Genomic DNA, 25,563 nt, shown 5'->3' on the forward strand with positions numbered 1-25,563 from the left:
GAGCCCTCCCCGGCGGCTGGGAGGCCGAGCAGGGCAGGACCCGCTCCCCACGCCCTGTGGCTGCCAAGGGGAGCCAATGCTGGCCCTGCGCCCCGGGGCACATTCCCGCGGGATGTGGGTGTGCGCTGGGTCTGGCGCTGCCTGAAGGTTGGGATTGCCGGCCCCAAAACTCAGTGTTCTGCTGCAGAAGGGCCCCCACCGTGCTGCGGGAGCTGCTCACGCTGCCCACGCGGGCCCTGGGAGGCCGGGGCGGGCGCGAGCTGCAGCGCCAGCGCTCGGGCTCCCAAAATCTTGGCCCTCGGGGATGTCCGTTTGTCCCAGGGCAAATAAAAGCAGAGCTGGAAGCCTCCACGCAGGACGGGCTCGGGGCTCATGTGAAGCCTGTGGCCACCTGCTCTCCTGGATCCCTGCCATCCGCAGGGATTTATCCACGCAGCTTTTTAACTCCCGTGGGGCTCAGCAAGAGCCACTGGAGGTGGCCATGGGGCAAAGCTGCTCCGGAGCCAGTAGCCGCTCTGCTGCTCCCCCAGCCCCATCCTCCAGGAATTTTGGCCCAAACTCTGGACCCGGGCCTGGGGTGAGCACAGGTCACCGGGATTTTTCCCAGGTCAGGTCCCATAATTAGGAGCCTAAGTTTAGACTCCTATTTTTGGTGCGGGCAGGGAGTGCCAAGCCCTGGAGACAGGGGATGAGGGGGCTCGGCGGGGACATGGCAGCCGCCCCGCTGGCCCGTGCGGTGGCAGTGGCGGTGACGGGCACGCGGCTCCCCCGCTCGCTGCCTGTGGGTGCCTGCCGGCCACTTTTCCCTGTGCTGGCGGGGCCACCCGGGGCATCGCTCCAGGTACCGCCGGGTCGGCGGCGCCAGCCTGGCCGGGCCCTGCGGCGGCGCCATTCTGCAGGGCGACGCCTTAGCGACCCCTCCAAACACCCAGCTAAGGGGTGCGGCCCCTTTAAGAGCGCCGCGGCCCCTTTAAGACGGCGCCACTCGCGCCCGGCGTGTGCGGCCTTCGCGCTGCCGCCTGATTGGCCGGGCGAGCGCGTGGCCGGGCCGCAGCACCGCCTCCCCGCGCGGCGTGCGCGTCCGCGGGAGAAAGGCGTCCCGGCACCGCGCCCGCCCCGCCCCGCGCGGCCGGGCGGAGGGATCCGCGGGGCGGCGCTGCGGCCGCGGGTCACCCCGGCGCGGCGGCGCGCGGCGCGCAGAGCGGCTGCGGCGCTCGGGCAGGACGGGTGCGGCGCGAGCGGCGCAGGTAACGGCGCCGGCCGGGCAGCGCGGCGGGTGTTGCGAGCGGCCGCACGCCGAGCCCCGCTCCCCCGTCTTCCCCCTTTTTCTGCCTTTCGGGGTGGCGGTTGGGGGCGGCCCGGGCGGGAGCGGGGGGCGCCGCGGGGTCGACGCACGTGGCGCTTCCCCCGGCACCGCGCGCTGCCGCCCCGCGGGCTGCGGGCCGAGACCAGGGCGTGAGGCGGGGGAAGCGCTGGAGCCGCAGCCCCGCGGAGCCCCGCGGAGCTCCGGGGCCAGCGGCGGTGACCGCGTTGCACCCCCCACCCCCCTTCCCCTTGGGGCTTCCTGCCTGTGAACGCGCCAGGCCAGAAGCTTCTAGGAGGCTGAGTCAGATGGAGAAGGAGCGGAGCGCTTGGCCACCCGCCCCCTTCCCCGCGCGCTCATAGCGGCTCCCTCTGAATGCATCCCCTGTCCTCCTGAGATTCCGCTCGCCTGGACACGTCCCATCGATTTCTTTCAGCCTGCTACTTCGCTAAGGGCTGTGCAAACCTTTGGGGCGCGTTTGAGTGTTCCCGGGGCACTTAGGGACGCGTGACTGGCGCTTTTGTGGGCGAACAATGCGGCGCTCGCCGCTGTCCCCTCGGATCAGGGAGCACGAGGGCGTCCTGCAGCGTTAGGGTTAACAGGAATTGCGATTTCGAGGAGCATTTGTGATGCTGATGTCTAATTTTTCAGCCTATGTGGCCGCCGCCTTGTGCTGCAAGAGCTCCTGCGAAACGCTCTGGGTCGGGGCTTGCTCTGGTGCCAAAGCTTTGAGGCTGGAGGCAGAGGATAAGAGTCGCTTGTTACCCAGAGAAACTCAAGGGCACTTGTGCTGCTCCAAGTGCCCACTGAAAATTCGGCCATAAAGCATATTTTTATATCTAATATCCTGTTTCCAGAGCAAAATCTGAGTTAATCAAAAGTAACCACTCCTGAGGAGTAGCCTGCATCTTTTGCTGAGAAAAGAGTCCTCTCTGCTTGATGGAGGAGCAGCTCTGCAGTTCCCCTTTGATGGCCTAATGTGTCTTAATGCTGCTAACTAACTCTTATTCCATCCTGTGACCAGATTAAAGAAAGCCTCCCCTGCCAGCATAGGAAACTGCTGTGAACCAGGTGTTTGAAGCAGAGCCCTGCATTTAAAAGCCTGCCAAGAAACTTTGATTTCATGAGATAATGTGCTTCCCGCTGCTTACAGAAATTAGGAGGTGGCTCTAGGCCTGCATGTTGGCCTGTTGCTTGCACAGTCTGCCCTGCTGCTTTGTCTGCATGAAGGAATAAATTCATTAAAACCTTAGGTGATGTTGGCTGGACCGGTGTAAAGCCGGTTAGTCAGCTCGTTAATTCCCCTGCCGCTCGGCGAGCTGGTGCTTTGATTTGGTAGGGAAAAACGCTAGTGAGGCCGAAGAGGAGAGCGAGCCACGTGCTCGTCCTTTATCCCCTTGTTCTGCCGGGGAAGATGGAGCGCGGCGGCGCGGGCCGCGCCGCAGTGTGCTGTGAGGAGCGGCACGTAGGGCATGGGGCTGCAGTACTGGGCGCTGCCGCTGCGCGCCCGAGCGCGCCGCAAGGCTTCGTCCCCGGGATGCGCCGCAGCATCGTGCTGCGGAAGAATCTGTTTCCATCCAGAGTTAGCTTCAGATTTAAAGAAAGCTTTACTTTATTATGTAAAAAAGGCATTTTTTTTTTCTTCAGTAGCTACCCTTGATTTGCGCTGCGAGGCGGCAGGCTTGCAGCTTGCCTGCAAGGCCCCTTATCCTTGCAGTGTATTCCTTTGATAAGCCGGTAGGTATGTGTGCCATATCATGTCTGTGCTGGCAGTACATCTATCTAGCCACATCTTCTGCAAATATTTCGTGCTAGTCACCTGCATTGGTCTATTTTTATTATTTTTTTAAGCCCTCTCAGCGGGGGGAGGCTGAGCTAAATCGCATGTTGAAGCATCCATTAATCCATGTGTGTGCAGGGGGTGCTAGCAGAGCTCCTGTGACCTTCCCCAGCTCAGAATTTGTTCCCAAAGGCCGAGCAGCATCAGCATCGCGTGGCAGGCTGCAAAGCCCTCGGCCCGCGGGGGCGAGGAGCGGAGCGGAGCCTGCGGCCGCTCGTGGCAGAGCCGCTGTCCTCCGGAGCAGGCGGTGCCCTCTGGGCCGGGGCCAGTGTTGCAGATCAGGGGTTGTATTTTTGGTGGCCATCTTGCAGTTATGTAAGTGCAAAGCTGCCTCCTGCAAACGCTGCCCAGAAGGAGAACATGTTGTTCTCTCCCTTCGGGGAGAAGAGTCGACAGACTTTATTAAAAGCCTGATTTGCCACAGATTTTTAGAAATTTTTTTTTCCCTTTTTGTTGAGTCACTTCAGCTTCTGGAACAAATGAAGCTGATTTCCCCTCGATCTGGGGATGTTTTTGGAAGCCTGCGAGTTGGCAGGGAGCTTTCCTGGTTTCATAACGCTGCCCTTCTCCAGTGTAACATGAACTTGCAGCGTTGCTGCTGCCGTCTGGCTTCCCTGGCACTTGAGAAGGCTGCCCTGGAGCCCCTGGATGTGCCCAGCTTGGCTGGGAGAAGGAGTGGGCTCGTGCAAGCGTAGCTGACCCGTGCCCCTCGCTCCCATGTAGCAGCACTGATAAAACCAGGGATGTTCAACCACTCTGCTCATGCCCGGCTGCAACTTGGAAACTCTCGCAGGGTGAGAAAGGAAAGTGAAAGCCCTTTGGTGTCACATTAGTTAACACGAAGCCAGCCCAGCAGTGCCTGGGGACTGTCCCAGGTTTCCCAGCATTTGTCATGCAAAGAGCAGGCATGAGCTGCTCATCCCGGCCGCGTTGCCCCGCACTGCAGAGGGCAGAGCCGGGGGTGCCCCTGTGCCGCGTTTCCTGCGGCAGAGCAGGATGCGCTGCCTCCGATTAGTCACCGAGCTGCTGAAACCGGTCTGCGCTGACCTCAAACGGTCCCGGCTTTCTAGAATATTCAAGAGCCCCGAGACACCGGCAAAGTACCGGGCGTGTTCAATATACCCTGCCTGAAGCGTGGGCAGTTCTAGTATTAAAACCAGGGGTTTGCTTTTTGTTCCCTGAGGAAGTATACTGGGTTTATTGATTTAAAACATCCAAAGAAACATTTTTTCCACCCCCCTTTTCTTGATCCGCCCAAGCTAACAGAGCACACAGTGTCTTTAGGTGTTCTTGAAATCCTTGTCCTTCTGATTTTAAAAACCTGGGGTTTTGGGAAATGCCAGACATTCCTCTTGTATTTTAAAACTGATCCTTGAGGAGGAATGCAGGAGAAGCTTCGTAAATCTATGGTAACGAAAGGCAAGAGCAAGCATAAAACTGCAGAGCTGGTGGAGCTGGATGCGTGCAGCACGCGGGCGCTGGGGTGTCCTGCTCTGCTTCTCCGCCGTGGCCAAGGTCGCAGAGTCTGCGGGGAACTTCTCCTCCCATGGAAAGTCTCTTGTAAAGGAGATTCTGACTTGCAATGAAACTGAGCTTTGCCTCCCCTCTGGTGTATTTTTAAAGGCTTTTTGAGTGGGTGGGTGATTTCCATGAAGTATAAGCTGCTCCTGAAGAAAAGGGAGAGAACTCATCTGTGTGTGTGTATATATACACACATATCTACACACATTTTAAAGCTTGCAACTAGCAGTTTTCATCTTAAGATGCTGCTGTTCCCTGTTCTTCCACATCTTATTTTCAGGCGTGAGACAGACCTGGTGGTTGCTCTTTGCACACAAACCGTTTCCCAGCAAACGAGCTTTTTCATGCTCATCTGAGAGTGCGGTGCTGTTACACAGGCATTCAAGGACCAAAGAGCAAATGTTAGAGAGGGAAAACACGGTGTTCAGGGCTGCCCAGCAGCCATTCCTATAATAATGTAACTGTGTCGGGCTTTTCATGTGGCCAGGCTTTCTTGTACGAGCCGCCGTGAATCAGCAGCTCTGGCAGGCCTGAGGTGAAGGACACTTGCCAGGACAAATTATGGTTTTTGGCGGCCTGCGCGCTCGCTCGGCGGCGCGGGGCAGCCGCGGTGAGTCAGGGCTGCGCGCACAGCGCGACGCGCCGAGCCGCACGTAGGAACGCCGGGCACGTGGCCGCGTCCCCGCTCCGCGTCGGAGGCCGCGGTGCCTCGCGAAGAGCAGCGCCCTTGGAATCCCCTCTGCGTGCAGGCTTGGAGGCAGGTTTAGGGACCCGCCTGGGTTGAGGCCTGGCTTAGCCCGCTCGTTTGCTGAAGGCTTTTGAATGCGGGCGGCGCAGACACCTGGCTGGGAGCAGCGGCACAGCTTTGCAGGTTATGTAACTGGAATGTAAAACAGCTCACTCTCACCTCGCCACAAAGTGAAGGCAAACCAAAGCAATCTTGAACAGAGCAGAGGTGCAGAAGGGAGCTGTGCAGGCAGCAGAGACCAGGCAGCTTCCAGCTGCCATTGCTAGTGACCCCAGGTGCACAATTCAAAAGGCCCTGGAGCTGCAGTGCTGCTGCAAAATGAGTATCCTTCCTTCCAAGCAGAGAGCTGAGTTTTAATTCGGCTCCCTCCTGCGAGTGAGGACCCTTCTGGGAATGCTGGGATCCTCCTGGGCAAGCAGTTTGAGTCAGCGGCGTTTTTGTCCTGCTGAATTGACTCCAAAAAGTGCGCTGGAAAACCCAGCGCTCTGTAACTAAAGCTTGGAGAGGAGTTTCCTGTTCTGGCCTTGGAAGTGTTACTGGGCCTACTTGATAACCAGAAAGTGGAGGGGGATTTGCAGTTTCCTGTGGCATCCCAGCAACAAAACGCCAAATATCCAATCTTAAACTTCACAGTGACTTTCTGCTGCTTGAGGTTAGGGATCTTTTCCCATCCCTGCCTTCCCCCCAGTGTGTTTGGTTTGGAGAAGGACCTTGAGGATCTTAAGGAAAGCTTCCGCCTTGTACATGTTCTGCCAAGGTGTTGCACTTAATAACTCAAGTCTACTTATCTGTACGGCTTAGGGGGTGGTTTTCAGCTTAGGTGGCCTTCCTTTTGACGAGGTGCCTCTCTGCAGAGGACTGCCTGTGCAAAGCACATCTGCAGCCATGCTAGCAGCAAGCTGCTGGGGCTGCAGCTGTGAGGGGACACCCGGCCGAGTGGTGTAGGACGAGTGGTCAGTGGGCTTGGAGAGAGGAGGCAGGGGCTCTGCTTGTGCACTGAAGTGCTTGAATTTTGTTGTCCTGTAATTCTAAGGGAAGACTGGCAATGAAGAGAACCTATGAAGGGAACATCTCCAGGGAAAGCAGGTAAGCTTTGGATGGCATTTACGGGGGATAACTTTAAAATAGGAACGAGTCTGCCTGTGTCTAGGAGATTGAAGTAGGCACATAAAGATAGTTTAACCAGTGGCAGGCTGCTTGTTACTTCCATGTTCATCACGTGGTATGTTGACATCTCTGCTAGGTGAGCATGTAGCTATGATTTCTAAACCTTCCAACACTTTCTCCTCTTTTAGAAACAGGATTCCAGCAACCATGTCGAAGCACCACGATGCAGGGACCGCTTTCATCCAAACCCAGCAGCTGCATGCTGCCATGGCAGACACTTTCCTGGAGCACATGTGTCGCTTGGACATTGACTCTGAGCCGACCACCGCAAGAAACACCGGCATCATCTGCACCATTGGTAGGTGACCTCCAGATGAGGGAAGGCTGCAGCTCTTCGCAGCAGTAGAGCCACGAAGCCCTGTGCGAAGTTTGGTGAAACTTCTTAGGGAAACTGTGGGAAGGCTTCAGCTTTTTATCTCTTGCCAAGGCTGGATTCCTGTTGAAACAACATGACTTTCCCATGTCTGGCTAACTCATGTAATTGCTGGGAGCAAATCCAGTAGCTGGGGAGCCTCTTTGCTTTTAACAGGCAACCTGAAGGCAAGTTGAAACAGCCTTTACTGCTGTAGAGATGAGCTGGGTCAGCACTAAGCAAGCCCATATCTATTATTCTTTATTCATCCGCATGAAATAATCTGCTCTCATGGTTATCTCATAATTTTTTCAAAGTTAATATTCAAACCGTTTCTTCCTTCCAGGCCCAGCCTCCCGCACAGTGGAGAAGCTGAAGGAAATGATTAAATCTGGAATGAATGTTGCCCGCCTCAACTTCTCCCATGGCACCCATGAGGTAAGGGTGAGGCTGGAGCTGCTGCTGGCTAGGCCTGGCCTGCTGGGCGCCCTGTAGTCTTGTGAAAGAAGATATTAGGTGAAATCCAACTTACTCAGGCTGGCCTCAGTGTGGGAAAGCTCTGCTTTGGGGGGAAGAACACACGAGTTCAGTGTAAGCACTGAGCCTGAACGACTGCTCATAGCACTTGGAGTACTCTCCAAGCCATTGTGAAAGCAGTTCAGGTTGGTTCCTTATAGACTCGCATGCCTTTTGCCCTATCCACCTCTACCTGTGAGCCGGGTAACCAGTGTTTTACTCTTGTGTTCTAGCTGTTTGCCATAAGTTCCCTCAATTCTTCACCCTCGTGTCCTACTGCTAACTGAGAGTCGACAGCCTTTAAAGCGTGGAGGGGAAGATAAAAAGTATGGTCCTTGTTTTGCTGTGCATCTTTGCAGAAATACTTGCCTGTTCTACTGCTGGGTGTTCAGGGAAATAACTGATTGGTTGATAATCGTAGCTCAAAAAAAAAAAAAAGCAGTTAACCATAAGCAATTCAAGTCCTGGGTCTGTGTGGCTAACTGGCTGCCCACCTTATGTTCCCAGCAGTCATGAGGATAGCACCACCATACTTGGGAGTTGGTGCATCAAGCCTAGAAGAATAAGGTCAGAAGAAATCCACACTGAGGTAGACAAGCCTGTGCTGATATAAATAGCCGAGATCCTCGCTGATACTGGAGAGGCCAAGGATCCCGTTCCGCCTTGCCTGGAATGCCACCCTGCCTTCCCGTGCTGGATGTCCTCCAGCTTGCAAAATGTCAGGCGGTAGCCTAGTAACAGCTGTAGGTGCCTCGACTAATTAAACAACCAGAGCCTTGAGGTGTGTCACAGCTTGGCCTTTCACCCTTGATGATCTTTAAAGGGCACAGGGCACCGGAGGAATCGGAAAGGTCTGACACTTTGCTGACGACAAACATCAAACCCCGACTATATTAATACTAACCTCTGGGGTCGCGTCAGTGCATAGGCTGCAGTTCACCTACAAGCGTGGAAAGGGCAACCTGAATTAACTGCCTTTAGGAAATAGTAGCCAAATGCCATATCCTGGCTCAGCTGCTGGGCTGGCTGCTCAGCAGGGAATTGGTGGCCAGCGTGAAGTTGGGAGTTCAGGGTGTTGCCCCCTGAGTTGCTCTTGTGCTTTGAGTACTTGTTAGCTGGGAGCAAGGCACAGGGAGCGTGGCTGTTTGGCTGGGGTGAAGTGCAATCGAATAGCGTATTTCAGAGGGACGAGGTTAGATTACAACAGAGCCTAGTCTTGCTGTAATCTCCTGTTTGACTGTCCCTGCAGCGAGTCTCACTTCCCTTCTGGTTTCCCTGCAACACTCCGCTTGCCAGCGAGGCCTCTGCAGATGTTCATCTGCTGCTGTCCCTCTGTTCCGGTGTCCAGTGCAGCATCTGCAACAGGCCTTGAGTCACAAATCAGTGTTCAAAGACCTGCTAGCCTACTTTTTCTTCCTCTTAAAGAGTTCCTTTTACATCCCTCTGCCTGCATTCCAGGTCTGGGTACTAAATTAACAGGAAACAAACTCTGTAGGAGCCAGTCCCTTATCTGCATTATGCTAAAACAAACGTCAGGTAACTGGGCCCAGATAAGGTTAATGGCCCTGCTCACTCTTGCTTCCTGTACTCTTTAGGCTGTGGTCTGTGGAACAGCCGAGGCCTTGTCAGTCCCAGCCTACGTATCCGATGAGAAAATGAGATTAGTCCTGCTCTAAAATGGTAGTTCTGGGATATCTCTGGCCCGAGCATTCACATGCACTTAAGTACAACTTGTTCTGGCTGCTCCTTCTGGGTGTTGATTTTTATTGTCCCAGAGATAGCGAAGGCGGCGTGTGAGGCTAACCAGGGCTGCGGGGGGATGAGGTCTGCAGGTGAGACTGCTCCAGCATTATCAGTCTGATAGAGCGAGGAAAGGGCACTTATTATCTTCAACTGTCTGTAACCTTAACCAGAAGTTATGCAATCCTTTATCTCTAATGTTGTTCAAACAAATAAAGTAAATGGATCTCTCGATCATCTGGAGCTTATTTGAGGTTGTTGAGATAGGAGTTTCCCACAGAACTGTGTCTCCTGGGCCTGGCGGTATCAGCAAAATGCTCTTGCTCACATGAAGCGGTTCTGCTGCCTGGTGCTCGATGCTGAAGTCCTGAACTTCCTGCTGCGATTGCTTTAGCTCTAGAAATAGAATGTAAATACTAAAATGGGTAATGTTGTCTTAGTAAATCCCTTAGCTCTGGGGGAGATTTAAACTAAATAGCTGCAAAAGAGAGGAAAAATTAAAAAAAAAAAAATGCCAGGCTGGAAGTCTGGGGGGAAATCGGCAGTACAGAGAATGGCATCGTCGCTTCCATGCTCTGCAGGTAGGAGAGGAAAGGCCATGTGAGGTAACTGCTTAGCTTTGAACTTGTCCTGGTGTTAAGAACTTCCTGTGTGCATCACCTTCAGTCCTCCTAAAAGCTTATTGGTTCCCCTCTGCGCTTCAGAGGGAACTTGTGCATCCTGATGGAGAATTGCTCCAGCTGAACTTGTAGGTGATTTCCTTGAGTTCTCTGTATGAGCTGAGAAATGAGGGCTTAAAACACAGTGAAACCATAGCCAGGTAACTTGGAATCTGCTTTTAGATAGACCTTGGTAAGTCCCCACTTGGTGCGTTTAGATGCTTAGGCTGAAATACATTCTGGGTCTGGAACCAGCATTGAGCAGCATCTGAGAGCAGAGCTGTGAGCTTGGGTGGTGTTTGAGTCCTTTCTCTGCATGGTGGAGGAGAAATGCGCTGAAAGTTTCCGTATCTCATTTTTCTTGCCAGTATCATGAGGGCACAATCAAGAACGTGCGAGAGGCTACAGAGAGCTTTGCCTCCGACCCAATCACCTACAGACCTGTGGCTATTGCACTGGATACAAAGGGACCTGAAATCCGAACTGGACTCATCAAGGGAGTAAGTTGCTGCTTTTTATTCCTCCTTTTTTTTTCCAATAAGTCAGACTAGATATTATGTTTATGTCTGTGGCCTGTTTACCAGGCAAGAAATGTCTTCAGGGAACTAGATAAGAGTCTGTTGTCCCCTGTGAGTTAGGAGTAGCTGCAGCAGCAGATGCCTCTCTGCTGCTCTTGCTGAAATGTGTGTTTTGGCATGCAGAGTGGCACAGCAGAGGTGGAGCTCAAGAAGGGCGCAACTCTCAAAGTAACCCTGGATGATGCCTTCATGGAGAAGTGTGATGAGCACGTGCTGTGGCTGGACTACAAGAACCTCATCAAAGTCGTGGATGTTGGCAGTAAAATCTACGTGGATGATGGTCTGATTTCCCTGCTGGTTAAGGAGAAAGGTGTGTAGCAACCACCTGCTTCACCCATTCTTCCAGCTATTGTCATGGATGGGTTTTATTGTACTCGGAGTCCTATACACCAGAAAGATGTACTGTGCTTCTAGGTTTAATGCTGCAGTTAGGTGTCCACTTAAAACACAGTAAGACTTTTTCTATTTCACTTGTAGGAAGTTTTCCATGATGAACTTTAGCAGGATTTTGCTGGCTGCTGTCTAAACCCCCTTGTCAAAGATGCCCTTGTGGTAGGGGTATACCCATGCTGGTGACTTAAGTCTGTTCAGCCGAGCTAATTCTTAGTTTTCATGCAGCATTTAATCGGTTAAACAAGGAGTCAGTGCTAGTTTTAACTGGTGATGCATGGACAAATTAGTTCCACTACACTCCCTTTGAGTTGTGCATAAAGTGCTCTTATCTTAAGTTGTTACCTTGAACTACAAAGTAGGTAGTGCAGGGAGATGGTGAGGGAACTTTTGGGTACTCGCAGTGCTCTTGTATTCAGGAATGCAACCTGCCTGCCTTCTCACGCAGGGAATTCCAGCCTCCTGCTTGGAGCAAATGGATGTCCCCCTTCAAGAATAGCATAGCAGTGGAGGTAGAGTGGTCTCTCGGGCTCCCAGGAGTTGGCTGCAAGCTTGTGCATTGCCCAAGCCCTCTGCAGGGAGCAGTGATGTGCTCTTATCGCCCCCGGTGACCGATAGCACTGGCTGTTCTCAGGCCTCTCTGATGGGAAGGTGGTGGAGGAGTGGGAGCCGGCGGTGCCGTAACGCTCGCTGTGGGAACGCATCTGTTTCAGGCAAGGACCACGTCGTAACGGAGGTCGAGAACGGCGGCATGCTTGGCAGCAAGAAGGGAGTGAACCTGCCCGGTGCTGCTGTGGACCTGCCCGCTGTCTCCGAAAAGGACATTCAGGACCTAAAGTTTGGCGTGGAGCAGAATGTAGATATGGTGTTTGCTTCCTTCATCCGCAAGGCTGCTGATGTCCATGCTGTCAGGAAGGTGCTAGGGGAAAAGGGAAAGCATATCAAGATCATCAGCAAGATTGAGAACCACGAGGGTGTGCGCAGGTGAGCTTCACACGGGCCGTATTGCAGCCTAGTCCCCTGCTTCCACAAGAGAAGCCGTGTGGAGCACGGACCTCTGCACTGTTGTGCAAACTCTTCTGGTCTCTGGTTTTTATCAGAGCTGGTCGCTTGCAGCATGGTGCTGATGCAGCTCATTTCCTGGGCTGATGGAGCTGCATTACGAGCAGCGGTTTGTGCAAGGGTCCCAGCCACAACGTGTAGCAGCCCCAGCCCTTGGAAAAAGCTGCTGTGGTCTCTGCAGTGAGTGCGAGTTCCAGCTTCAGCCAAGTTCTTGATGACTTGAAGGTTGTGGGTTAATGCGTGGAAATCATCAAGTCTCTGACAAATGATCAGTCTAAAATGTCTCAGATAAGCTCATGCGCTTGGTTTTTTTTTTTTTTTTTTTTTTTTTTTTTGCATAGCTTCAGAAACAGTGTTATGACCTGGTCTCTTTTCTTCCTTCTACCATGGAGTTATAGGAAATTCGCTGTCTGACAGCATAATAGCACATGGGAAGCCAATATGCTGATGCTATAACTACATATAGTGCTCTAGAGCAGTGAATGTTTTTGAAAGCAGTGGCACAGAATAGGTGATGTGGCCTCATGGGTTTCCCTGCGGAGCACACGGGATAACAAGCCTTTCCTCTTGCTGTCAGGTTTGATGAGATCATGGAGGCCAGCGATGGCATCATGGTGGCTCGTGGTGACCTGGGAATTGAAATCCCTGCTGAAAAAGTCTTCCTTGCCCAGAAGATGATGATTGGGCGCTGCAACAGGGCTGGCAAACCCATCATTTGTGCCACTCAGGTATGGAAATGCTGTGCTGGTGTTTAAGTGTCAGAGCAAGCTTGTGGGGTCTGGCAGTGTGTGGATCTGTCACTGCACAGGTATGGGCTGAGGGAAGGTCCTTGAGGGCTTTCAAAGCAGGGTGAGGTGCTAAGAGCAAAGGCAGTAGCTGGATAGCTTGTCTTGAGAGGCTTGAGCTCCAAAGGAGTTTGAAGATGCTTTCCTCAGGTGGGTCATGGGACCTCTTGGGTGGTTGCTGAAGGCTTAATCCCTCACTTCCAAGCGCAGTGCATGTTCCTAACAGGATAAGGAACGCTGGCTCTAGGTAGTAATCAGTTGAGGTTTTGTATTTATAGCAGCACCTGCTCCTTCCTGAGGCTCGCTGTATAGGGCAGGATTAAGTCAAGCACCTTAGGAAGGCATGGGAGCTGGCCAGGCTGTGGTGGGTGGCAGTTTGCAGAAGCCAAAGAGGTGGCTGGTTTATAGAACGTTCTTCTTGTGGGGAAAGGGCAGAAAGAGCCAAAAAACCATCCTGCTTTCTGCCTCCTTCAGTGCCTCCTGCTCATACTTGCTGTAATAGCGGTATGATCATGTGAAGGACTGGAAAACCTGCTCTGGGTGAGCATGAGTTAGGCTGGTGCTGGCTGTGCTGTTAAGCTGTTTTTTAGACACTGAAACACTGCATTCCTGACATCAGTTGGGAGCATGTGGCTTGGCTTGAGCAGTAGCAGGATTTCCATACAGGAACTTCCAGCAATACTTGAAAAAGTAGCTGCTTCCTTCTGCGGGGTCTTGATTTCTTTGGATCTCTCCTTCCACAGATGCTGGAGAGCATGATCAAGAAGCCTCGGCCAACTCGTGCCGAGGGCAGCGACGTTGCTAACGCTGTCCTGGATGGAGCCGACTGCATCATGCTCTCCGGAGAGACGGCCAAGGGCGACTACCCGCTGGAGGCCGTGCGCATGCAGCACGCTGTGAGTATCGCGGGGCTGGGAGCGGGAGGGAGCCCGTGCGCAGCGGTGGCACGAGGCCATTTCCAGCATCTTCGTTCGAGCAGGCACTCGAAGATGAGCACATTTCGGGTGCTACGTGGCAGCGCCCAGCAGTCTAATTGCAGGATTTCTTTTGTCCATGCTCCTGCTGTGGGCTTGCCTTGACCTACCACGGTCACGAGGCACCGAAACCTCCATGCGTGTGCTGCCTGCTGCTGTAAGGCAGAGCTTTGCAATGCTGGGAGACCTAAAACTTCCCATTTCTCATACACTTTGTTTTTTAATGGTGGTTGATACTATTTTGCTGTTAGCTTGGTATGAGTTTCTTCAAACATGCCACTCCTTTTGGCTTATTCAGTGTCTTAAACTTTTCCAAGGTCAAGGAACCGCTTCAGCTTAACCAGTTCCTTGACCTTGGAGGAGTTTAAGCAGTTTATCTCCAGATAATGGAATGTATAAATTGACTGCTGTGTATGGGGGCAGGGGGGAGGCTCACAAGTGTGATTAGTGGGACTGTTGCATTTGATGCCTAGCCCATTTGGTGATGGGGATGCTGTTGCATGATTACTGACAGCACCTTGTTTTTACGTGTCTAAACTGCCAGAAGCCTCTGCTCTGCTTCGAGTTCACCCAGCTCGTGTTTTGATTAATAAAAAAAGCCTGACACCAAGTATCTAGAAGTGTTAGTTCTCCCCAGTTATCCCTGCTGTCATCACAGCAGTGATAATGCAAAAGTTTCTCTTGCAGTTTGAGTTATATAAATAATAAACCTAGTGTGTGCTTGCAGTGCATTATATGAATATCTTCTTCTCTTGGAGCAATTTGAAATGCACATGAGAAAAAAATAGGACTTTGGTCAGTGACTGGCCATGAGATGCTGTTTTTCAAGCTGAATACTAACTGTACCTGAAAGATCTTCCCTAATGTTTCACCTAAATCACAAGGATTGACTTTCTACCAGTATTGGGAAACTTGCTACAGCAAACCTTACACCTGGCTTTCACTTTTGGCATCAATACCTGTACTCAGGCAGGTCCTACCTTGTTGGAGAGGATCGCTGAATTTCATGTTTGGTGTAGATGAGTGTTTTGACTCAAAATTGTCAGGCAAAGACAAGCAACAAATGAATCCCTAAAGGAGAGGGGGGGACCCTCAAGGGCAGATTTCTCCAAGTTCCTCACCAAGATGAGCTGCACAGCAGTGGTTATTCTTGAAATAAGTCTGAGCTCAGTGCCTATCACACATGCTGCCTTCTTGCTGCAGACCTGGGCATGAAACTGTGCTCTGTTTGCTTTCTTCTTCCCCCCGGACAAATATTTAGGGTTTTTACCCTATGCACCAAGGACCAAATGTAAATACTTTTAGCATAACTTGGCATGAGCAGCAAAATGGGAGCTCTCCTGTAGGAGAAAGAGCACATTCCCCCTCTAGTCAGGCTCATTTTGTCTTTCATCTGAGCTGATTCACTTGAGCTCAGTGGAGATGAGCCCTGCTAAATAGGTGTCCTGATAACCACCCCCTGGAAAATGTGGCTAGAGCAGATGGCCATCAAGGGCTCAAGTGTAACATGGACAGCGTTGCCATCCCTGAAATGACTGAGGAATATTTCAGGCTGCAGCAGCTAAGCAGCGATAGTGGGAGTAGAGAGCTGCTGTGTGTGTTGTATCAGTGTCAGCTTATATATATACTTACTGGAGTACATATATAAGTACTGGAGTACTCCAGCATAAACTTTCTACATGGTGAGGTGCAACGAGGGGTATTGAGAGCATCCATGTGACTTAACCCCTCCATCTGCTGACGTGCCCTGGCCTGCTCGGCTGGGCCCCTGCAGTGGCTGCACTTAGCAATCACTGTCCTGATTAAAAAAAAAATCCCTTAAATTAAAAATTAAATTAAAAAAAATCACTGTAGCTGATTAAAAATGAGCTTCACCTTCAGTAAATGGCACCTGCCTAACAAGTGACTTGTCTCTGGTACGCTTGGCAGCAAGTTTCCAAATATTGGGCAGGCTCTTTCCTCCTTGCAGGAGTGGTTACTTTCAAATTCCGTTTCTGAAATCATGCTTAAGCCATTTTTTTTTCCTAAAAACAAAACAAAGACCTGTCTTGGGCACATTCCCAGGACCAAGGTTCTTCTCTATTCTCCTTCCTCCCATGTGGTGTTTCTGCACAAGCCTACCCCCTGGAAACCCTCTAACCATCTCCCTGTGAATAAAACCCTGTACAACCTGGAGCTAGGACGTGCTGTGCCCTTCTGTAGCCACTGTCAGGATGGGCACAGGGGTCCCCACTTGCTCGTGCTGTGTCGAATCCCCGGTCACCTCAGGCCTGCCCTTCACATTAGACAAAGCTGCCTGCCCAGGAGCTGAAGAAATCCTGCCTGGCTGCCCGCTGTCGGGTTTGGCATAAGCAGTTTGGGGTCAACGTTTGCTCTTCCTTCCCTTTTTTTGATCTAACAGCTTAAAGCACGTTGTAGCAAAGCTGAGCCTGCAATACTCCTGTGGGTGAAGAGCAGGCCTGGGGTTGGCATTAGACTCCTGTTCCTCTGTCACATATGTCCTGTTCTAGTTAGGTATAAGGCACTTAACTACCTCGGCTTAAATTGATATCTGTTGAAGAAGGATAATTCCCAGCATTGCATAAAATAACTTATTAACACATGCATGGCAAAGTTCTTATTTGGAAAGGGTCTCAACCCAAAGCTTTCCCTGTATTGGATTTCACTACACACCAGCTTGTCCTGCTCCATGTAACCACTGCTCCTGTTCTCGAGTGACTGAGCGAGATGGTCCTTGGCAAGGTGACCAGCCTTTGCATGCTCTCTTCGTCCCTGCAAGCCTTCTCTACAGGGTTGTCAGGGGCTTGTGCAGCTGCCCTCGTGCTGGGAATCTCTCGCTGAACGTGGCCCCATGGGTCGCTGCAGCCGCTGGCGAACGCGTGGTCTGTAGGCAGAGCCCGCGGCCATGCTCCTGCACCTGCGGGCTGGCAGCGGCCACGTGGGACAAGCACACGCTGTGGCACCCTGTAGGGAAGACTTGCTCCTCTTTGATCCTGTCCTCCTGAACGGCCAGTTGGTACCTACCTGCACGTGGAACTCTTTGGCTCTTAGCTAAGCGAAGCCCAGTGGAACTAGGGGGGACCCATGTCGTGTTTGAGGGGTGCTGCTCCTGTGTGGTCTCCTCGGGGCACTGCTACCACTGCTGTGGGGCTTGCGAGGGTGGGACAGGCCTGGGCAGGGGTTTGTGCCTCTGCAAGCAGGGGCTCCCGCAGGCTCACAGACGCCCTGGGATTCTCCCAAGGGCTAGGAAGCGGCTGCAGCAACGCAGCTGCGTGCCAGTCCTGCACGGGAGAGCTGGCTGGGGTGGCTCTGAAGGGCGCCCACAGCACAGCAGGGACGCTGCCTGGCAAGGCTGGCGCCGAGCGGTGCCCTCCCGCTCCGTGGGCGGCACCCTGGCCCTGCTAACAGCAACATTCAGCAGATTGGCAACCCAAGAGCCAAAGCGTTTCACGCCACCTAATGTTAATTTCCTTCTTGCATGCGTTACTGTGACAATTAAGCAAATTAATGTGATCTCATGTTACTCTGGTGTATCTTTCCTTCTTTTTCCTGTTGCTCCTTTCTTCTCCTTCCCTCTCGCCCGGGCCTGCAGATCGCTCGTGAGGCGGAGGCCGCAATGTATCATCGCCAGCTCTTCGAAGAAATTTTCCGCCTCACTGTTCACAACAGGGACCCTGCTGATGCCATGGCCGTAGGCGCAGTGGAGGCCTCTTTTAAGTGCTTAGCTGGAGCTCTGATAGTTCTGACCGAGCACGGCAGGTAGGGCTCAGAGACAGGTAGAGACGTAGGCTCTGTAAGACAGCCGAAACTCTCACTGCAAGCGGGCTAGCTGCTCTGGAGGCCAACGCTCGCTTCGTGCCACTAGTTTCCCCAAATAGAAACGCGCTGCTGCAGCGTCAGCCTTGCATAACGCCGTGCTCCGAGCTGGCTCCATCTGTGTAGCAGGGCAGGACTCCAGGTAGGTAGGGAGCAGAGCAAGAGCGCCTGGCAGTTGGGCACGGATGTGACCTGAGTGAGGGCCAAGCAGGGTGAGGTGACTCAGCAGGTGCCACCGCTTCAGAAGAGAAACCCTTTGCATCCAACCAACCCGATTAAACCAAATGTGGCCTCACGCATTGGTAACTCTTCTGAGCGCTGCGGCCGGAGCTGTGTGACACCTTACTGACAGAGCACCTCACCTGTGCCGTGGCGCACGACTGACGCGAGTGTTGTCTTCCCGCACGCACGTTGCTCTTGTAGATCGCTCGCGAGGCCGAAGCCGCCATCTTTCACAGGCAGCTGTTCGAGGAGCTGCGCCGCCTGACCTCGCTGAACTGCGACCCCACCGAGGCCGCCGCTGTGGGCGCTGTGGAGGCGTCCTTCAAGTGCTGCAGCGGGGCCATTATTGTCCTTACCAAATCCGGAAGGTAGGAGCTGGCTGCTGCCCACACGCCGAGCGTGGACGTCATGACAGGGTGGGGGTAGGAGATCAACCAGCCTTTTCCTTGGCAAAGCCAGAGCCATAAGAGTGAAGTCCTGGTTTTGGCCGCAGCTCGACCCAGCTGCGGTGCCAGTTCCTCGGAAGATGGGCAGAAGTCTCGCGCATCTGCAGATACTTCCTCTCTGAGTCACTGTGTGCCTCTACCAGCGTGGTATCCGCACCAAGCTCTGCCTTCTCTTGCTGCTCAGAAGGGCATTTCTGTCACTAAGCTGGCTAGAAGAACAGAAGGAAAAGCAAGAGTTGCAGTTCAAGATTTCTTGCAGTGAAGTTTGAGTTTACAGTAAGAGAGAAGTTCAGTGGCTGCAGAATTCCTTTCTTTTTTTATAAGGCCTTAACCCATCTTGATAGCAACCAAATTACAGCTCTACCTCACGTGCCAGGTCCCTTGCTGGACCACCCCAGTATCAGCACTGTGGGCCCAAGCCCAAGGGGCAAAGAGGCCGTGCTTCACCCAGAGGTGTTGAGCTGGAAAAAGGAAGGTGCTGGGAGCTTTGCCCCGTGCGAGCTTCCTTGTGCCCACAGGGGATGTATCCCAGCGAGCAGCCGCGCGCGCCTGCCTCGGCAGAGCCCGGCCGCCGTCAGAGACGGGCAGTGCGGCTCAGAGGGCCTGGTGTTTGTGTCCAGCGGTGCCGAAGATGGATGGATGGATGGATGGATGGAGCCCATCTCAGCCCTGGCGAGGAAACGGTAGAAGGGCAAAGCTTTGCTCATCAGCCCTCCCACCCAGAGGGCCCAGAGTGCCCCCCGCTGAAGCCAGGCTGACAATAAGTCTTCCCAAGGGCTGCTTTCTAGGAGGGAATCTGAATTTCTGGCACTGAATTGGGACCAAGGAAGTCATGTTGCGGCAGAAGTGTCATGATTTACGTGCTGGGCACGGTCTGCCTGAAGAACTGGCCTGTCTGTGAGTTTTTCATCTAAACACACAGCTTTGTGTCGCTCGAAACAAGCACTTTCTGCAGAGATGGGCAAGGACTGTATAAGCACTGAGGTTTCTGGAGGGCCTTGTGCTTCTAATGTTTCTTCATAAAAGGCTCCAGTCTTACCCTTGACCTTTTTTTAAGGGATTTGAACTCTGATATTTGAATATTTTTAGCTGTGGATTCTGTTACAGCCTCCAAGTACCTGGGTCTGTTGGAGCTGCTGGGCGGCTGCTTGGGCAGCGTGGGGAGAGCTGTGCAAGAGCTGGCACATGCGAGTGGGCGCTTGGGCAGGCCTGCTGCTGCCTGCTTGTGAGCAGCAGCGTTTGAATCCGAGTAGGCCGCGGCTTTGGCTGAGCTTGGCACAAGGAAACCAGGCTGCAAAAGCTGGTAAAAACACTAGTGTGCTGCCTGGGGACGCATTGGGGAGATGCACCTGCAAATGTCACGGGTTTGCACTTCTTAATCGTGTTACTGCTTTGCAGTTGTTTCCCAAAAGCACAAACTGTGCCTGAGGAAAGAGCTGTAGTTCACCCAGCGTGTGCTGCTTGCCATGTTAAGGCACTGTGAGGGCTCCGGGCCTAGGATCCTTGTATAAATTCCTGCCTTGGTTGTATCTGCTTCCTCTTGTGCACAGGACCAAGCCTGTGTAAGCAGCTGAACTGGGGCTGGAGACACCCAGCTTGCCGGGTCCCCGCACATGGGGCACGGAGCTGTCCCCAGGGCCGAGAGCTGCGCAGAGGCAGGGGCTGCTGTGTCTGCCCTCGGCTTCGGGGTGAACATGAATCCAGGTCCTGCGGGAGCTCATCCAGGATCTGGATGTTTAAGCCACTCCGGGCGCTGCAGTCAGGCCCATTGCAGGGGCAGCTCTGCTTTCCCTCATGCAGCCTCCTTACAGTAGCTGCTCCGAAAGCATCTTCCTTGGCAAGCTTTGGGGTGGCACTGCTGGTCCGGGCCCTTCCCATCCTGCGAGTGGCTGCTCATTAAAACAGAGCACGGCCCTGGCAGGGACTCCACTGAGCAGCCTGGCGAGGCCGCAGTAAATGGCCCTGGACCCCTTAACCTAGCAGCAGACACGCGCAAGTGCTTGTTCCCGGGCTTGAAACCTGCAGGTTGCCCTGCCCAGCCCTAGGGCAGGCGCCCCTGCCAGCCTAGAGGAGGGATCTTCCAGCTGCTAAATTCTGGATTCCCTGTGGCCTCAAGCTCTCCTCAAGCCCTTGCAGTTCCTCTGCAGAGGAGGAGCCCTCGGGGGGCCGTGAAGCCCTCCAGGATGAAGGACAAACCCGCTGATGCTTGGTCTGAGAGCGGAGGTGGCCCTGAGCTCTACCCGTCACGCGGCGGCTTCACCCTGTGCTGTGGCCTTCTTCTTCGTAGGTCGGCACACCTGGTGTCCCGGTACCGCCCGCGGGCTCCCATCATCGCTGTGACCCGCTGCGGGCAGACAGCGCGCCAGGCCCACCTCTACCGGGGCGTCTTCCCCGTGCTGTGCAAAGAGCCGGCCCATGACGCGTGGGCGGAGGACGTGGATCTGCGTGTGAACCTGGGCATGAACGTCGGTGAGTGGCACTGTGCTGACCTCGGCCGCGAGCGGAGGCTGTTGAGAGGAGGGAGCCCTGAGGGCCTCAGGGAGCGGGTATGGGAACACTTAGGGGTCCAGTGGTAGCGGTAGTTCCTGTCAGGAGGGCAGCCAGCTGCCTGTGCTCGGTCGGTCATGCTCTCCAGTGGGGGAACGGGAGGCAGACGTGCCCAGGCACACTGCATCCCATTGGGAAAGGGCAGTCCTGGTGGGTCACAAGCAGGAGACTTGGGCTGTGCTTGATGTGACAGATCCTTGGCTTGGGGTGTTCACGAAGCCCAGACATGGGGCGTCCCCACATCCAGCGCTGCTGAGGTGAGCGCTCTGTAGCAGAGGACAGGCATCCCAGAAAGCCAGCCCGTGGTTACCACGAGCCTCCTGCAGCACCGTGGCCACCAAACTATAGGGAGCTGCGGAGAAACGGTGGCCGGTGAGACTGCGCGTGCGGCAGCGCTGGGCTGTGCGGCAGCTGAGCTCTGACACTTTCGTCTCTCTCTCCTAGGTAAAGCCCGTGGATTCTTCAAGAGCGGCGACTTGGTTGTCGTCCTCACCGGCTGGCGCCCTGGCTCTGGCTACACCAACACCATGCGTGTGGTGCCGGTGCCCTAAGCGACCGACCCACGTAGCGACCTGTTCTGCCCCCTCCTCCACTCCCCTCCCCTTGCATTAGACCAGCAATTGCTTGCAACGTTCTCCTTGTCTGTAGAGTGGATTTAGGTTGCTAAACACCACCGAGAGCAGCAGCAGGGGAAAAGACCTTAAATCACTAAAAATACTTGAAGTGTTTAGTTTTTTTAAGAAAACCGTTCTCCCTGTAGTTAAGTACTGCCCCGATGTATGTTGGAGTCAGCGTAGGAGGTTCCTGCATGCCCGCGGGACTCACACTCCTTGTAGCCTCGTTGCTGTCCTCAGGGTTGAGGGTGCCTTTTCCCGCCTTGCCGTGGGGCGGCGGGAAGGGCAGAGGTGGCTCGGTGGTTCCCCTGTGACACTCCGCAGTAAGTGAGCGGCAGCCCGACGCGCCGTGGGTTCCGCTCCGCGCGCCGCAGGGCTGCATGTTGGTGTCCCCCGCGCGTGCCGGCGGGCGAGCGGGGCTGCCTCTCCTCGGGGCCTCCTCTGGCTCTGCGCGCTCCAGCCCCGCCACAGCCGCAGTGGGTGGAGGCCGCTGCGCTAGCGAGGCGCGTCTGGCCCGCGGAGTCCTGCAAAGCGCCCCGCTCGAGGCTGGCTGCTATTTACCCTCCTGCGACGCGTACAGAAGCGGTTACATTGGAGATGGAAACCTCCCGCAAGACCAAACCTCAGCTAAACCCAGGCCTGGGTGCCCTCAAAGCTGTTCTCAGTTAGACTTAGGCGGTGCCAGGGTGGGGATGGAACAAGGATAAGCCAGGTTGCAGCTCCGCAGGGCTGAGCGCCGTGAGCAGTTCAGCTGGCCGCGGCGCCTGCTTCACCTCCATGGCCCGAGCTTCCCACGTGCCTCCTGCCCCGTCGCGTCCCTCTCCGTGAGTTCAGTCCCGCTCCCCGAGCTCCCTCTCCTTCGCTGTAAATCCGGACAAGCCGTTCACTCTAACAGGTGTTTGGGGTCGTAGAGCACAACTCTGTTGTCAATAAAGACAAGCTGAAGCACCCACCAGCCTCCTGCTGCTTCCTCGGGGGTGGCTGGGGTGTCGCGGTGCTGCCCGGTGCGTCCCACTGCTGCCACCTCCTGTGCAAGGCACCGCAGGAGCTCTGCGGTTGTCTCCGCGGGGCCGAGTCCGCTGCTAGGACGAGGGTGGCTCGTGATGCAGCAGGGTGGGTGGCCGGGCAGGGCCGGGTGGAGGATGGAGGGGATTTGGGCCATGGCCCCGGCTCTGCTGGGGCTCTCCAAGCCCAACCTCGCTGCGAGGGGTGGCTCTGGACTGGCCACCGGCCCTGGGCCACCTTCCTCAGCCCCGCTGAAGCGCCGGGGCTCCGGCGGCCACGCAGGAGCCCTGGGCCCTGCCGTGTCCTGCGCCCGTGGCTCCATTTTGCCCCTGCCCTCCCTGCCCGCCGCGGGGCTGCGTCCCCTTTAAGGGGCGGGTCCCTCCCGAGCAGACCCCTCCCCTTTAAGGGGTGAGTCCCTGCTCGCAAAGCACCGCCCTTTTCCCGAAAGGGGCGGGTCGAAAGAGGACGGCGGCCAATCGACGACGGTGGCGAGTGCGGGGCGTGGAGACGGGCTGCCAATGGGCGGGCGCGGCGGGCGCGGGGCGGGGCGTCGCGCGGCCAATGGGCGGCCGCCGTGGCGCCGCCGGGAGGCCGGGCGCGCGAGGCCTGGCGGCGCCGGGCCGCGCCGGGCCGGGCGGGCAGCGCGGGGCCGCGCGCAGGTAGGGCCGGGGGCGCCGCGGGGGCCGCCACGCGCGAGCGAGCGGGCGAGCGAGTGGGCGGGGTGCGGCGGCGGCGGCGGCTGTGGGCCTGGGGAGGGGGCGGTTCGGTTCTGTCCGGTCCGGGCCGGTCCGGGCCGGTCGGGTCCCGCGCGGCCGTGGGCGGCCCGGGGCTGGCACTGAAGAGGCTCCCGCCGCGGGGGGCGGTCGCTCGCGGCCCTTGCCCGGGGGGTGCCGGGGAGGCCCCGGGGCGCCCCCTGCCCGCCTCGAGGCCCCGTCCCAGCACCCCAGAACTCCCCGGCTCGGAGGCAAAAGTCTCTTTTTCTCCATTTTTCTTTTTTCCCCCTTCAATCTTCGCTCCTGGGTGAAACCCACCGGCTGCTCCCGGGTTTCCCTCGCAGCAGAGGGGGCAGCGGCGCCGTCCCCGTTGCCGGCCGCTTCCCGCCGTGGCCGCGGCCCAGCCTCCGCCGCGGGGCTCCGCGGGGTCGGAGCAGCCACCGAGCTCCGCTCCAGAGAGCCCCGAGTTTTGTCCCTGCGGAGCATCCCGGGCCGCTCCGGAGCTCCCGCTGCCGCCCGTCCCCGCCGGGCGGGTTGGGCGCCTGTGGGGCAGCGGCGCTGGCGGCGCCGCGTTCCCCTCGCGCATCCTCAGCCGTGGCCCTGCTCCAGGAGCGGCTCTTAATTCCCAGGCGCAAATAAGGAGCTGGAATGACCTTGAAGCCGGGAGCAAGGGCAGCCTGCAGGCTCCGCGCTTCCCGCCCGGATCCCCGGTGCTCCGCGGGGCTTTTCGGCCGCCGTCGTTAACCTCTTGGTCCGCTCCGTGTCGGAGAGGGTGCACGTGGGGTGGGAGACACGCTGGATTTCTCCTCACGTTGTCCCTTTGCTCCCAGGCGGCGCCGCCATCGCAGGAGCATCTCGGCAGCTCCGTAAAGCGCCTTCCCCAACCGCCCCCCTTCCCGCTGCTCCGGGCGGGATACACGGGGTGCCAGGGAGGACCCCGGGCTCCCACCACCAGCCTGCGCCGGGCTCCGTGACCGGGATCAGCCCCAATCCCGGGTTGTGGGGACAGACCCGGCCAGGGCAGCAACTTCTGCTCCTGGGAGCAGGAGTGCCCGAGAGGGCTAAATCCCCTTCCCGGATTAAGCCGTGTGGCTGCGGAGGGATTTAAGGGGTCATGTGGGGGAGGCCGGAGCGGGTGGCAGCTGCGCTCCGGAGGGAGCAGGTCGGGAGCAGCTTTGGGAAGGTCCCGAGCGGGGCCTCCTGTGGATGGAGGAAGGGGAGCTCGTCCAGGTCCCCCTTCCCTGCCTTTTGCAGGGAGGAATCGTTTCCTTGGCAGGCGCTGGCCAGAGGGATTGCGAGCTGTTTTTTTCCTGTATTTTTTCTAGCCCGGCGTTGCCGGTGACGGTTGTCACAAGCGTTTGTTTTATTTGGCCTACCCTCGCGGAGCAGTTTATTTCTCTGGCTTCTTCCCGAGCATCCTTGTCTCGGAGGAGCGTCGCAGCCGCAGCTTTCCCAGCACTTGGGAGCTGCAGGTGACCTGTGCCTGTCTGAGGGCAGGATGCGCGGCGTTTCCCGGGCTCTTCCTGGCCCGCGGAGCGGCGTTCCCGCTCCCGCGGGTGCCGGGGCTGCGGCTGCCGCCTCCCCGGTGGCTCTTTTGTTCCTGCTCGTGCTGCGGGTCTGTCCCCAGCCCCCTCCGGATGTCTCAGCCGCTTGTGAAACAGCAGCCCGGCAGTTGCGAGCGGCGCCTGTGCCGTGGCCGGATGCGATCCGGCAGGTGCCGGCCGGAGTGAGGGGAGCTGCTCCCGCTGGGATTCGGGCTCCGGGTCGGCTGCCAAGTGTTTTGTGGTCTGCAGGTCCCATGCTTGCGCTCCCATGGCCTGGAGGAAAAGCAGCCAGCACGTTAATTTGGCCGGTGCCAGTTTCTCGGTCGGGATTATCCTTTTTCCCTTTCTGCGCTTCCGTTCCGAGCCCAGGACGGAGCCATCTGTCACCTCTCCCGTGTGCAGAGGACGGCGCTGGGAGGTGACGCACGAGCTCCTGCTCCCTGCGCTGCCCGCGCTCCGCTTTGGCTCCCGCCTCTCGCTGCATCCCGTTCCCGGGAATGCGGAGCGGAGCAAGGCCAGGAGCGGAGCCGCGGCACCACCTCCGTGCCCTGCCAGCTGATAACCTTCCCCGCGGAGCACGTGTCCTTCCCGCCTGCGGCTGATAAGCGGCTCTGATAAAACTCGCTGCAGTAAATAGCAGGTTGAAGCGGAGGAGGCTCTTCGGGAAGGCGTCCGGCTGTTCTGCCCTCGCCTGGGAAGGGAGCCGGGGCTGTAGGAGAGGACGGGTGAGTCCCAGAGGATTCCAGGGAGCAGGAAGCACCTTAGCGGAGCTGGGGCCGTCCCAGGCAGTCGCTCGCGGTGTCCTGCTCTTCCCTCTCTCCGGGCTCCCATTCTCCCAGCACCGCAGCGGGAGGCTCCGTCCTGCCCTGTCCCGGCGCTGGGCTGCGGTCTCTGGGCTCCTCGTCCGCGTGGCGAGTGGAGGCTCCCCCCGGGCGAGCGCTTGTTTGGGCACGGCTCTTCCCCAGCGGCAGCTCTGCCGGGAGCCAGCGCGGACGGAGCCTTCGTGTCTTGCCTGCCCTGG

At 56.3% G+C, this 25,563-nt stretch overlaps 1 protein-coding gene across 3 annotated transcripts; it reads left to right on the forward strand.

Annotated features, from left to right (window-relative positions):
- The first annotated feature begins 1,153 nt into the window (after positions 1-1,153).
- PKM (pyruvate kinase M1/2) lies at positions 1,154-21,451 on the forward strand. Of its 3 annotated transcripts, none has more exons than XM_088538245.1 (11): positions 1,154-1,247; positions 6,708-6,877; positions 7,278-7,369; positions 10,215-10,346; positions 10,548-10,734; positions 11,528-11,798; positions 12,454-12,604; positions 13,405-13,557; positions 17,228-17,394; positions 20,407-20,588; positions 21,111-21,451. In XM_088538245.1, the coding sequence occupies exons 2-11, from the start codon at positions 6,727-6,729 to the stop codon at positions 21,215-21,217; spliced, it is 1,593 nt and encodes a 530-aa protein (XP_088394371.1). In that variant the 5' UTR covers positions 1,154-1,247; positions 6,708-6,726; the 3' UTR covers positions 21,218-21,451. The 3 variants fall into 3 exon arrangements, with proteins under 3 accessions (XP_088394371.1, XP_010217100.1, XP_010217099.2); XM_010218798.2 differs by lacking the exon at positions 1,154-1,247 and adding an exon at positions 6,443-6,498; XM_010218797.2 differs by lacking the exons at positions 1,154-1,247; positions 17,228-17,394 and adding exons at positions 6,443-6,498; positions 17,875-18,041.
- The last annotated feature ends 4,112 nt before the right edge of the window (positions 21,452-25,563 follow it).

This window comes from Tinamus guttatus, unplaced genomic scaffold, assembly GCF_059628265.1.
Source record: "Tinamus guttatus ecotype Peru unplaced genomic scaffold, ASM5962826v1 Tinamus_guttatus_pri_ptg000942l, whole genome shotgun sequence".
NCBI lineage: Eukaryota > Metazoa > Chordata > Aves > Tinamiformes > Tinamidae > Tinamus > Tinamus guttatus.